Genomic DNA, 14,495 nt, shown 5'->3' on the forward strand with positions numbered 1-14,495 from the left:
TAAAAAATGGCAGCCTTGGCTAGTAAAATGAATTAAAGGAGAAATTGTTCAATGAGATGAAAAGGTCAGACAAAGGAGAGGGCAGTACTCGTGAGAAACTGGTTGAGCCTCAGTGAAGGAAGTAGTAGAGAACCCTTAGACTGTCCTGGTTTGGGTTGCAGGTGTGAAGAGTTTGGATATTCATCGTGAAGAAATGATTATTAGGACCAGGAAATTGAAAACTGTTAAAATGATAGAGGGCAATCAAAAGAACCATGGATATAAATGTAGAGAGACCGGACAAGGAAAGAAAAAGATGGAGTCAAGAGTAGGATAAAATTAGCTTAGTGTGGCTGAACTGGAGAAGCAGTAGCATAATGGTAATGTCAATGGTCTAGCATTCAAGATTCCCCAGTGTCCTGGGGAGTGTATTCAGTAAATCTGGAATAAAGAACTGGCTCAATGATGGCCATGTCACCACTGTCAATTGTTGTAAAAACCCATCTAGTTCACAAATACTCATTAGAGAAGGAATCCTTACTTGGTCGGGCCTACAGGACTACGTGATTGGTGTTGTATAGGTGTACATATGGTTGACTCTTAATTGCATTCTGGCCAGTTAGGGAGGGGCAATAAATGCCAGCCTAGACAGTGAAGCAGACATCCCATGCATGAATAAAGCAGCACAGAAATGGTGGGGCAGTTCTGCTTATTGATATTGGGAAGGAGGTAGAGACTTGTTATTTTAATTCTCTACCTTGCTCTCATATTGGTCTTGCCCTTGACTAATGCACTGGCCTAGTGAAGCTCAACATTATCTTAAGTAGTAGCCCCTCATCTTTTGATTAGGCACTTTACAGTCTTCCAAACTCTATGTTGAGTTCAACAATTTCAAACCATAAACTGTCTTCCCATTTTCTTGTGTTTTGCTTGCATGCTTTGGCTTTTCTCTTATTTTTGTTTTGGACAGTACCATACCTTATTTCTTTTCTTGTCCCAATACCATTCCCTTTGACCATGTAAAATTAATTCTTGGCATTCATTCACCTGTCTTCTACTCTATCACAGATTTCCTTTTGTCCCTGTCTATTACTTAAATCCTGTTACCTTTTTCCACTTATCATAAAATGTACGTAATCTGAAATGTGTACTCAGTTTCTCTTTCCACAGATGCTGCTAGATCTGCTATTTTCAAGATTTTCTATTCTTGCCAGTACTGACTTTGTCACCTCAGATACAAATGATGTAATCTATTTTTCCAAAACCCCACCATCGAACAGGTGCCACAAGAACAGGTAGTTCTCACTGAAAAAATGGGCAATTTGGTAACAATGGAGCTGGTATAGCAAAAACAGAACTGTACGGCACAAGGTTTGTTGACCGATTACAAGGTTATTTGAAAGCAACTTAAAAAAAAATTCATTTTGCAAATGTTGCGCACAAAGCTAGCATTCCTCAACACCCCAGGGGGTAGTAGTGGACGTCATCTTCTTGAAATGCTGCTGGTTGAGTGGTGAAGATATGCCCACAGTATTGTTAAATAAGAATTTGAGAAGTTTGACTCAATGATGACAAAGGAATAGCAATATAGGTCAGAGCTAGAATAGTACATGACATGTAGTTGGGTGGTGTTCCCACAAGCCAGTGTAAATGTGCTAACTTCATGCACAAGTCCTAGGCCCTTCTATAATGTTGGGAAGGAAAAGTGTCAGAGGCAGAGGATTACAGTAGATAAGAAAGGGGGTGAGGGAGAATTAGCTATGCAGCTTCCAGCACTCCCACTGTCCTTTACCTTATGGAATAAAGCAGGCTTAAGTAGTCTTACTTTGAGCAATTACTGGTGTTCACCTTGAAAAATAAGGAAGTGTGAGTTAAGCTAACTTACATGGTCTACCTTCAGTTCCTCCTAAAATCGCCAGTCTTGCTGACATCAAGCCAAATCCTAGGTAACTGAAAATGGAAAACAATGAGTGAAATATATGACAGTAAACTGATTGCCAACACAAAACTCTATTGTTTTTAATATTAATAGATGTTCTAATGAGCTGCTGTCCTTCTTGAAGGATGAGCAGCTACCCACTTACTCTACTCCACTTATTCTATTAGATAATCCCTTTCTAATATTAAATCATAGCCTACTTAAAAAGTTATAAATTTTGCTTACACAGTTGGTTACCTGTGAAAAAATTAATAATATTTGATTCTACAATGAACTTAGGGGTTTCTAAGTTTAACTTCCCCTTAAACATGTTAGACAATTGCTTCACTCTCTGATAGAATCCAAAGTTTGTTCAATCTTCCCTTTCTTTTGTTCTCTCTAGCTGTTGCTTAATTTCTTTGTAGAAATGGTTGCACCTGAAATATGCAGATGGATCTTAGTAGCTGTTTTTATATGGCAGTGCCCTGTCATCTGTGTTGGGGGCACAGATTGAAAATATAAAGTTATCGAATAACTGCACAAACAAATGGTTTAACAGACAGACAATGCACCAGATGTCCATCCTATCTTTCAGAACATAGATCCAGACATTGCAGCTAATTTCTAACATGTTTCAGCATCTTGTACCTTCTATTTAGTAGGTACATATGAAGGCATTATACTATACTGTACACATCCCTACTGCCCATCCTGTGAATTTTGTTTCTGTTTTCAACCTGAAGATTGCACTATTCAGTAAAACATATTTCACGTGAAGAGTTTTTAAAGATATTATAGATTAAAAATATTGCATGAAAATGTACTGACACCTTAGTGAAGTGATTAACTCAACAGAGAAAGGAATTTGATCAGGATTTCCTCAAATAAAATTAACAAAATTGTGTGTGCAGCTATTCGATAACTTTATATTTTAGCTACTAAGATCCATCTGCATATTGCAGGTGCAACCGTAATGCAGGTGCACCAACAGTGACAGGAGTAGGAAGACAAGGAAAACTACACTTAAAATGCTGTATACATTTAATATTAATTTGAAGAAAATAACTTCGATTCAAGTTATTTTTAGCATATTTAATCATGACACATGATGTAGTAGAACCAGAAAGGACAATAGTACTAACCTATGAGAGTAGACTGTGTAAGTGCTATTGAACATCTGAATTGAGGTAATATAGTTAACAGGAGAGGTCTGGAGTGTTATCTGTGGGAAAAGTCGAAATGTTACTCAAAATGACTGCAATTCTAAAGGATAAGACCGATAATAGAAGCACAATATTTCACTGTACCCAAGTGTACAATATAAAAATCAAACAACTTTCACTTTTGAGAACAAAGGCCAAAGACTACATGTTTTAGTCAGATATTAAAATCAGAATACAATTCTTAGCCCGACATTTGTTGACTGGAATCAAATTAGAGCAAGTAGTATGTACACCATACATTAACACAGTCATTTATTTACTTTTGAAGTGCATTTATTTTTATGCAAGTAAATGCAGAACATTGACTCTCTACTATGCTCACAAATAGATGAATAATCTGTTAAACTACTTTTGGTTATCATGACTGGATCTCCCTATCCTCCTTCAAGTAGCACCATGGGATATTTTACAACTCTGGTTGAACAGCTCATGTGCATCATCAACGCAACAACTGCACTTAGTGTTGATCAGAATATACTGTGTTAAAGTCTCAATTTAGGCCTTGACCCACAACCAAATGTAAAAAGAGATATTATTTTGTCTGGGATATATTTTAAGGTGATTACATTGAGCTGCAATAAAGAAAACCTGAGCACGATGACATTGCCACATAACCTTTGTCTTCATATAATTTTCATATTTCAGCATCTAAAGGAAGTGCACATTTAAGGCAGCAGTGAAAAGCATGAATATGTCAATCTGCAAAATGAAGTTGTGACATTGACAAAATTGTAAGACAAAAAAATCTTCCCTTTTTCACAAGCACAATTCTCTTGCTGAAACCAGTAGGGCTACTATGTCATAACAGCACCCTTCACTTTTTTGTTTGAAGGCCAGCTGAGAATAGAAAATCTTTGTGAGGAAAATCCTGGAAGAGATCCTGCAAATTGCCATTCTTCAGTGAAATACTTCATTGTCCTGCTTCATTGGACTCAGTCCAATTTTAGTATATTTTACTGGGCAAGCTACTTAAATCAGAGGTTAAAAAACAAAACTTGACTAACACCAAAAGCTTGTTCCATCTAACCTTCTGTTCACAAAAACAAAAGCTTTTCTGTTCATGAGCAAGAACCCTTTCCAAAATATCTTGTGTTGACATGGCAACTGCTGCAGAGCTTCCTGATGCAGGTTGACTTGGCTCTGCAGGATAATTTGGTAGGACATGGTCACAAGCAGAAACTGCACAATTTTTAGGTTGGTTCAAGGGATCACAACATGCAATCCCATGGAATCTTAAATAGCTATACAGAATTGCAGTGAAAGAAACGGTAACTCAGTAGTTCGCACTGCTGCATCACAGGTCCGGGGAGGCAGATTCGACTCCAGCCTTGGACAACTGTCTATGTGGAGTTTGCACATTCTCCCGGTGTCTGTGTGGGTTTCCTTCAGGTGCTCCAGTTCCCTTCCACAATCCAAAGATGTACAGGTTAGGGGAATTGGGCATGCTAAATTGCCTATAGTGTTCAGGATGAGAGAAAGTGAGGACTGCAGATGCTGGAGATCAGAGCTGAAAATGTGTTGCTGGAAAAGCGCAGCAGGTCAGGCAGCATCCAATGAACAGGAGAATCAATGTTTCGGGCATAAGCCCTTCTTCAGGAATGAGGAAAGTGTGTCCACCAGGCTAAGATAAAAGATAGGGAGGAGGACTTGGGGGAGGGGCTTTGGAAATGCGATAGGTGGAGGGAGGTCAAGGTGAGGGCAGGATGTGTAGATTAGGTGCATTAGTTGGGGTGAATGTAGAGTAATAGGGTAGGGGAATGGGTCTGGGTGGGTTATTCCTCAGAGGTTCGGTGTGGATTTGTTGGGCCAAATGGCCTGTTTCCACACTGTAGGGAATCCGTGATGATTCTATGAAACCACCACGAGATGGAAATATAGCTTCAGTTGAGATCTCACAAGAAATTTTAAGTGTTAGGTTATAAAAACCGCAGTGGTAATATGTTAAACACAGATTCTGCTTCCGATGTGCAATACAATCAGTAAAGCTGAAAAATAGTAACTAGCATGTTGTGAAACACAAATATAATTGTTTTTTAGTCGTATGTTGCCAGATGTCAGCACCACAAACAACAGTGAAACCAATTAAATTCTTCAGAAGTTCTCAGAAAAATACGAAGGACGGATTAAGGTCTCTGCAGTTGTTTCATTAAAAATATCTTGCACTTAAAGTTAAAAGTTAGGAAACTGATCACATTCCCAATTTTAACAGAAATAGACAGGTCCAGAATAAGGAAGGGTAAGAATTGAGGCAAAGCAGACTCAGTGTTAACAACCTAACTTTAAGGATACTTCTCCATTACATCGGATTGTTGAGAGTCAATTCAAACTAACCTATGTAGCAGCACGAAATATTAATATTCTGACCATTTCAGTCGGATTCCGAATCCATTTTGAGGATGGACAAAGAATACACAACCAGCATTCCCATTATATCACACACACACACACCTCCCAACCAAATTCAGGATAATAAAATTCAGTTCCAATTTTAAGCATGAGAATGTGCCACAATCATCTTAAACCCATTAACTTTATTATAAATCTGAATCATCACAGGATCTCCATGATCCACCATTATATATTCTTGAATGCAGAGCTGGAGTGTTGGATGGAGACAAGATTGAACTGAGGCATTCTAAAGCAAATTAGACTGTTATTTGAAAAAGCCACAATGCACAGGATTCCAGGGGGAATGGCACCAAGTGAAACAATCACTGAACTAGTACAGAAAATGGGTAGAATGGCCTTCTATATAGTAACAACTCAAAGATATTAGATTAGATTCCCTACAGTGTGGAAACAGGCCCTTCAGCCCAACAAGTCCACACCGACCCTCCGAAAAGTAACCTACCCGGACCCATTTCCCTCTGATTAATGCACTGAACACTATGGGAAAGTGAGGTCTGCAGACGCTGGAGATCAAAGCTGAAACTTTATTGCTGGAACAGCACAGCAGGTCAGGCAGCATCCAGGGAACAGAAGATTCGACGTTTCGGGCACATGCCCTTCTTCAGGAATGAGCAGAGAGTGTTCAGCAGGAGAAGATAAAAGGTAGGGAGGAGGGACTTGGAGGAGGGGCGTTGGAAATGTGATAGGTAGAAAGAGGTCAAGGTGAAGGTGATAGGTCGGAGTAGGGTGGAGGCGGAGAGGTCAAGAAGAAGACTGCAGGTCAGGAAGGCGGTGCCGGGCTGGAGGGATTCGGCTGAGACAAGGTGGGGGGAGGGGGGATGAAGAAACTGGTGAAGTCCAAGTTCATCCCCTGTGGTTGGAGGGTTCCCAGTCGGAAGATAAGACGCTCCTCCTCCGACCGTCGCGTTGTTGTGGTTTGGCGGTGGATGAGTCCAATGACCTGCACTATGAGCAATTTAGCATGGCCAATTCACCTGGCCTGTACACCTTTGGATTGTGGGAGGACACTGAAGCACCCAGAGGAAACCCACGCAGACACAGGGAGAACGTGCAAACGCCATACAGATAGTTGTCAGAGGCTGGAATCGGACCTGGGTCCCTGGTGCTGTGAAGCAGCAGTGCTAATCACTGAGCCACCATGCTGCCATATCACTCATTGACATTTAGATGAGATATAAAGATAAACATGTGGATAAGGAACCTGATTAGGCAGGAAAATGGGAAAAGGAAATCGTTCAGTACGTTGAGCCTGTTCTGCCACTCAATTAGATTGTTGTTGATCTGCACCTCTTTTCATTTAGCACCATTTTCTCAAATTTCTTAACATATCAAAGCTTTATTACTCAGTCTGGAACATTTCAATTGACCCAGCATCCGTACTGTGCGCGTGTGTGTTGGGCAAGTTGGGGCGTGTGTTAAAATATTCTACATTCGCTTTGCCTCAAGTGAAGATTGCTCAATTTCTCTCAACATTACAATAAATTTTAAGAATGTGCATCCTTAATCAAAACTCCCCACCAGAAAAAAAATGGCTATGTTGTAACGACCTTGTCAAGTCATTTCAGTATCACAAACATCTCGAATTGATCACCTCTTACCCTTAACTTATTTTCTCCTGAGCCAGTCTGAGGCCAAATCATACAATACACAATTTTGGTGTTGTGGTTTACACTGTTTTAACCTGCTTATCCACTGTCCAACACAGAATAGCTTCCTATCTGCTCACCAAAACCACCTCTCTCCATCTCAAACATCACTTAGCTCAGCCTCAGCTTCAGTTTCATCAGAGCTTCACCACCATGAGCCCTCACTATTCTAATGTCCGCTTGAGTCAGCTTCCATCTACCGCCCTTATCCTGCTTTACACCAAGTTCCACTAACATCTTTACTTGAAATGTCTGTTTTCCTTCTCCTCGGATGCTGCCTGACCTGTTGTGCTTTTCCAGCACCACACTAATCTCCAGCATCTGCAGTACCCACTTCAACCTCATGCTTGCTGATCAACACTGGGTCCCTATACAATGTTCAGATTTTAAAATACAGCAAAAATCACATGACATCAGGTTATAGTCCAATGGGTTTATTTGAAAACACTAGCTTTCAGAGTGCTGTTCCTTCATCAAGTGCTAGTGAAAGGAGACCTTAGACATAAAATGTAGAAGGAAAAGATCAAATGGTCTTACAACTCATATAAATGAACTGAACACACCTAAGATGGCTCTTAAATCTTTAATCAATTAGAATGGAGGGGTAGGTTTCAGTTGATTAATATGCAAATCCCAGAATTTCTTTCAAGTCACTGCCCTGAGATAATTTTAGGTGTTGTCAATGTAAAAGGAGGTGACCTTAGGCATGAGGTCTTGTTTGGAGTCTGTCTCTTAACCTTGAGTCAGATTGGTTTTCTTTCCAAAGTAGTTTATAAAATGCTGTCTACAAATTGTGCACTTTTTGAACAAAATAGAATGTATCTACAAATGCAAATTCACCCTACAGATGTGAGAGTGCGCGAGGGAGCGCGACTGTGTGAGTGTGCTTGTGAGAGACAACGTGTGCACATCTGTGTATAGTGTGGTGGGGTCACCTGTAGTGCGATATGAACCTAAGATCTGGTTGAGGCAGTCCTCATGGGTACCAAACTTAGCTCTGTTCAGCGACTGTGTGTTCTTGTGTATCCCTAAGTCCGCCTTGGAGGATGTTTACCCAAAGATCCAAAATACAAACAATTACATAGTGATACCAACAAGTTTCATCCCACCATCAGGTTTATGGACAATTTTTTTAGAATCAGTCTCATTCTTGGACACACATCTCAAAAAAGGATGGACACCTCAATACTTCACTCTACCACAAACCTATGGATAACCTTACGATGCTCTACTTTGAGCTTCCATCCTTAACATATCAAAAAAGCCTACCCTATGGACAAGCCCTCCGCATACACAGGATCTGTTCAGATGAGGAGGAACGTGACAGCACCTGAAGATATTGAAGGGTGCCCTCATAAGAGGAGGATACGACACTCGACTCATTGATCGCCACTTTCAATTTGCCATAGTGAAAAACCATAATGACCTCCTCAGAAGACAGTTGTGGGATATGACTGATAGGGTACCCTTTGTTATCCACGGGAGTGCCATGTTCCTCACAGTCTGCAACACATTATCAATGAGGATGAACACCTCGCCAAGATCTTCCCTACACCTCCATTTCTTGCCTGTAAACAACCGCCAAACCTTAAACTGACCATTGGTCGTAGCAAACTACCCAGCCTCAGGACATCAAGCACAAGACCATAAAACCCTGTCAGGGCAGCCTCTGCAAGACATGTCAGAACAACGACACAGATACTACCATTATACAGGAGTACACTGCAGATTCTTATGTGACTCAGCCAACATTGTATATCTCATTCGCTGTAGGCAAAGATGCCGAGGCACATTATATTGCTAAACCATGCAGATACTATGACAACAAATGAATGAACACTGCAACAAATGCCAGACAGGAATGTTCTTCCCCCCCCCCCCAGTGTGGGAACATTTCAGTGGTTAAGGACATTTGGCCTTAGATCTTTAGGTAAACGTCCCCCAAGGCAGACTTCAGGATATACAATAATGCTGAGTCACCCAGCAGAGGTTGATAGCCAAGTTTGGTACCCATGAGGACGGCCTCAACTGGGATCTTTGATTCATGTTGCTCTACAGATGACCTCACCACACTATACACACTCTCACATGCATGCACTCTCACAAACCCTTACACACACACTTACACTTGTGCACACACATTCTCTCTCCCTTGACACACCTATGCACACAAATCTGTGGGGTTTGCAAATACTTTCTATTTGTTAAAAAAAAACACGCAATTTGTCGACAGTCATTATGGCATTTTATAAACTCCTAATTTGGAAATAAAATCAGTCTGACTCCAGGTTAAGACACAGACTCCAAACAGGACTTGACGCCTAAAATACATTGACTGGAGGTGTCAACTCCGTTATATTGATAACACCTTTAGTGATTTTGGCTTATAAATTCTGTGCCTAAGGTCTTCTTCTCACTAACACCCAATGATGGAGCAGCACCCCAAAAGCTAGCGTTTTCAAACAAACTAGTTAGACAATAACGTGGTGCTGAGAGATTTTTGACCTTGTCCAACCCAGTCCAAGATTGGCACCACCACACTTGAAAACTCTTATCCCGGTTTTCAAATTCCTTTAAGGACATGCCTCTCCCTCATCTCCTATTGCTCTCCAGCCTTACTGCCCTCAAGATTTCTGCACTCACCCAATTCTGATTTTTTGCGTTTGCCTGATTGTAATCACTCCAACACTCACTGCCATGACTTTTGCTATGTTGAGCATACTCAAGTTCTCAGACTGTACTTTCCACCGCTCTCCTCCTTATGTGGCTCAGTTTCAGACTTAGTTTGATAAAGCTGCTGTCAAGTATCTTGGGATTACATTGAAGGATCTGTGAAATTGTTGAGGAGAAAGTGAGGTCTGCAGATCAGAGCTGGAAATGTGTTGCTGGAAAAGCGCAGCAGGTCAGGCAGCATCCAGGGAACAGGAGAATCGACGTTTCGGGCATAAGCCCTTCCTGAAGTAGGGCTTATGCCCGAAACGTCGATTCTCCTGTTCCCTGGATGCTGCCTGACCTGCTGCGCTTTTCCAGCAACACATTTCCAGCTCGGATCTGTGAAATTCCAAACTGATGACTGTTCTAAACTCCAAAGGAGTACAAGCCAAGTTTATGGGGCCGTCTTCACAATAAACATTTTGCAGGATTGTATTTGAGCATAGCAGAAAATAGACTCTTTACCTTCAAACTAGAGTGTCTATTGTGAGATAGTGTTAGGAGATATTGTGTTATAGTTTATCTGTACCAACTCACTCACCAGCTCGCTATGTTCATTAATACCAGGTTCCCATTCATTCATAACCCTTTATAAACCCCTTATTTACTATAACACTTGCAGTCATTTATTCAAAGAACTGTGGTTCTGTAGTATTCAAATTTAAAAACAACGCTTTCAAACTCATTACTACATTTGCACATCTTATCAGTCCATGGTACAAGCAGTGTTTACCTCTGAATAAGTGTAGCATACAGAACAATACCATCGCCATCAAGTTTCCATGAAACATTAAAATATTAATCAGCCTTTACTAACCATCTCCTGAACCCGAATAGATCAAGTACCTGTTAAATACCTTTTAACTGGACCATTAACCCTTTAAGAAACTAACTGCCATGAAATTGCATGAATGAAACGAAACGAAGCTCATACAGGCAAATAGTAAATAAATCTCACAACCCAGTTGCAGTAATCAGTTTAATATCCTTTATTCTTTTACTGTGATTTTTAATTTATTAGAGCATTTAGACCAAGTATTTTTACTAATATTTACTCATTTAAAATACAAAAGAACTAACACCTTTTGATTATGTAAGCAAACTGGTCAGACACCCTTAATCCCATCAGAAGTAACAGCCAGTACTTAGCACAGGTTTTAACATATCTCCTATCTCCCAGGACAAAAGTCCTTCAAACTTTTGTGTGCTATAGGTGATAAATGTAACACCACAGTAATGGAATTTTAACATATGCAAGAACTGTGTATAAAAGGGCTCTTGTAAGGACTGTATTTTAGGGTTCAATTGCCACCTCAAACTTGTGCTGTAATTGCCAAATACAACAGGCTATTTTTGCCACTCACCAATTTCAGTTGTTATTTGAATATGGGCCAACACTCCAATTGAAATCGTTAAACCTGCACAGATGACCTTAGGAGATTTGCATTTTCTGCTTTTGCAGAAATTTGGTGTAACCACGAGATGAAGGACTTTAATTATAGGTCAGGAAATTAACTAAATCCTGAAAAACAATTTTACGTTTGAAACACTCCATCCAACACATCTGATCTTCAATGACTTTAATGTTTACATAACTTTATGGAATACAAAGGTATTTTCCAGAGAAGTGTTGCCACTACAAAATGGGTTCCACTTGGCTGCTAAAAACTACCTTTTCATAAAGCACAGAAATAAAACAAAACAAACAATTCCACTGACATTTTGTTAATTACTAACATGTTATACATACCATTTCTTAAGCTTAACAGTTAAGTTAAACACTGCCTTTGAAAATAATGGAATAGATGCACCATATAGACAAATTTGGACAGCTCCCAAAAACAGGTGAACAATGAGATTGAAATAAAAATCAGATCCAACCTAATCAGAGAAGTCACAGATCTGGTCCAAGCTGATCTTAGTTGATTGATTTTGGACTGAACGCCTCCTAGCAGAGCGCTTTAGGGAACATCTCCGAGACACCCGCACCAATCAACCAAACCGCCCCGTGGCCCAACATTTCAACTCCCCCTCCCACTCTGCCGAGGACATGGAGGTCCTGGGCCTCCTTCACCACCGCTCCCTCACCACCAGACGCCTGGAGGAAGAACACCTCATCTTCCGCCTCGGAACACTTCAACCCCAGGGCACCAATGTGGACTTCAACTTATCTCTCCACGCTTCAGGCTCTCTGCCCTTATTCCTGATGAAGGGCTTTTGCCCGAAACGTCCATTTTTCTGAAGCTCCTCGATGCTGCCTGAATTGCTGTGCTCTTCCAGCACCATTGATCCAGAATTTGGACTGAAGATGTTACACTTAGTCTTGACGCTGGACACTAATGAACAGTCACTGCTGGGATTTTTTCAGCATGGGATACAATCCATTATAATGCCCTGAGGTCAAATAGCCTGACAAAAGGGCTATTTAAACTTGAATATTAATCAATGTCCAAAGAACTGATCTTCACTGGAAAGCAGGGTAAGGGAGGAAACCAGCAGGATTAAAAAATCTAAATGAATTAATCATAAGACTAAGTTATGGAGAAAAACTTACCTCATTGTGAGGCAAAAATGTAATCTGGGTAGAGCCTCCTCCAAGATCAAGTATTCCTGTTGTGTTACGCTCTTCCCCATGCAAGCTATCTAGAAAGAATAAGCTACAATGAACATTGAAAACCCATCATATGAAGGAAGACGCTGAAATATTTTCAGGACTAGGTAAATTGCCTTTCAATAAAAAATGAAAGGTGAAGTGGAAATTATGTATAGTCTCCATTGGCATTAATCTCAGTTTTGGAGGCTGAAACAGTCATACGTGCAGCTATTAAATAGACCTAAACCTTAAAGTGCCTGATCTGCTATTCTTTTTAGCACCACTCTAACCTTGACTCTAATCTCCAGCATCTGCACTACCCACTTCTGCTATCCATTAAACTGTCAGTTACATGCTTCCATGTCTGATGGCAGATAAAGATTAATTACAATTTGTGGATATTTCTGGAGTAAAATAATCAAACTCCCATTAGCAGAGGATCTCTCCTTTCTGCAAACTGCAAGTCTATTCAGACTCTCATCTCATAACAGAACCCAAAATATTGATGACAAGCCATACATTGCAATTAGTGTGACTTCAGATGAGAACTATTGCTGCAGATACAAAAGTCAGACTAGATCTCTGATAAGTTGAACCTGGGTTCCTGCTAAGTGAGAAAGGGAGATTTTACAGGAGTGTTGATGTATTCCCATCTCTACCATAGAGTTGTCTGCCAAAATCAGCAAGCATATTAGTGGACATTCAAGAAGCTGAAGATAGGGGTAGGGAGATACAGTGGTGATAGATGGGCAGAGGGGTGTTTGGGTAACACAATATATAGGTCATGGCATATGAGGGTGAGATCTAAAGAAATGCATCATGGAGAGCCTGGAAAGAAAATGAAATATACTATGAAACTAAACTGGGAAATGGAAGGTGGTGGAAAAGACAGTGTGCCATACTGCGTTGTGACTGGAATGTCTTTTTCTAAAAGTGTACCTGGTGTATACATTTAATATGCTTTGAACATGAAACAATAGTTTGTGATTTTTGAGAAGATTTGTAGCTCAGGTTGCAGTTCAGGTTTGCTCACTGAGCTGGAAGGTTTGTTTTCAGACATTTTGTCATTATACTAGGTAACATCATCAGTGAACCTCCAGTGAAGCGCTGGTGTTATGTCCCACTTTCTATGTGTGTGGTCTCTTAAGGTGGGTGATATCAGTTTAGCCTGTCCTAGGATGTGTGTGTTGTCCCAGTCAAAGTGGGGTCCTTCTTCATCTCTATGTAAGGATACCAGTGATAGTGAGTTGTGTCTTTTGGTGGCTAGTTAGTGTTTGTGTAAAACACAAAACAAAAATATAAGCTTTACACTTACCTATTAAAAAGTTCACAGTGATCCAAGCATAAATGCCTGTAATTACAAGGCATTAATTGTGAGAAAATAAACAAAACATAAACAATGGTACAGTATTCACCAAATGAAGGCAAAGGATTTCTACTTTCACACTGAGGTCAGCAAACTACAAAGAGTGGCTAACTTACAATAAGATGCCAAATTAAACATGCAAAGATTTAAGGGCTTGAAATAGAAGTGGTAAGTGGTTTTAAATAAGAATGTTGAATTCCACTCCGTGCAGAACCCAAGAATATGACAGGTGGTCACTGAACCTTTGGGTCAGCGCCTTGAAAAATTATATAATTCCTACTCCCAGCTCATGAAGCACTAGCTAGTTCAATAAAACTATCTTCTTGAAGCATCCACTACTTTGTCCCTCTTGCATGTCTGCTATCACTGTAACCTGTGTCCAAGACACAAGTCCTTCCTTCCTGATGTAAAGCTCTTCTTCTCTACATATCCTATCTTACCTATCTGCATCTCTCTCACTTTTCTTTATGAAGCAACGTTTCTCATATGTATTTTAAAGCCTGTATTTGAGTATAGGAGTTGAGACAACATGTTGTGGCTGTACAAGACATTGGTGAGGCCACTTCTAGAATACTACATAATTCTGGTCGCCCTGCTATAGGAAGGATGTTGTTAAACTAGAAAGGCTACAGAAAAGAAATTACAAAGA

At 40.2% G+C, this 14,495-nt stretch overlaps 1 protein-coding gene across 1 annotated transcript in view; it reads right to left on the bottom strand.

Annotated features, from left to right (window-relative positions):
• Positions 1-14,495, bottom strand: part of entpd6 (ectonucleoside triphosphate diphosphohydrolase 6) — a 53,649-nt gene that overhangs the window by 13,840 nt on the left and 25,314 nt on the right. Inside the window, exons 6-9 of the mRNA XM_043696428.1 lie at positions 13,796-13,831; positions 12,442-12,530; positions 3,040-3,119; positions 1,865-1,929 (exon numbers count right to left, since the gene is read on the bottom strand). Coding sequence (XP_043552363.1) covers positions 1,865-1,929; positions 3,040-3,119; positions 12,442-12,530; positions 13,796-13,831 — 270 coding nt within the window. The remainder of the gene's footprint in view (positions 1-1,864; positions 1,930-3,039; positions 3,120-12,441; positions 12,531-13,795; positions 13,832-14,495) is intronic.

This window comes from Chiloscyllium plagiosum, chromosome 9 (genome assembly GCF_004010195.1).
Source record: "Chiloscyllium plagiosum isolate BGI_BamShark_2017 chromosome 9, ASM401019v2, whole genome shotgun sequence".
Lineage (NCBI taxonomy): Eukaryota > Metazoa > Chordata > Chondrichthyes > Orectolobiformes > Hemiscylliidae > Chiloscyllium > Chiloscyllium plagiosum.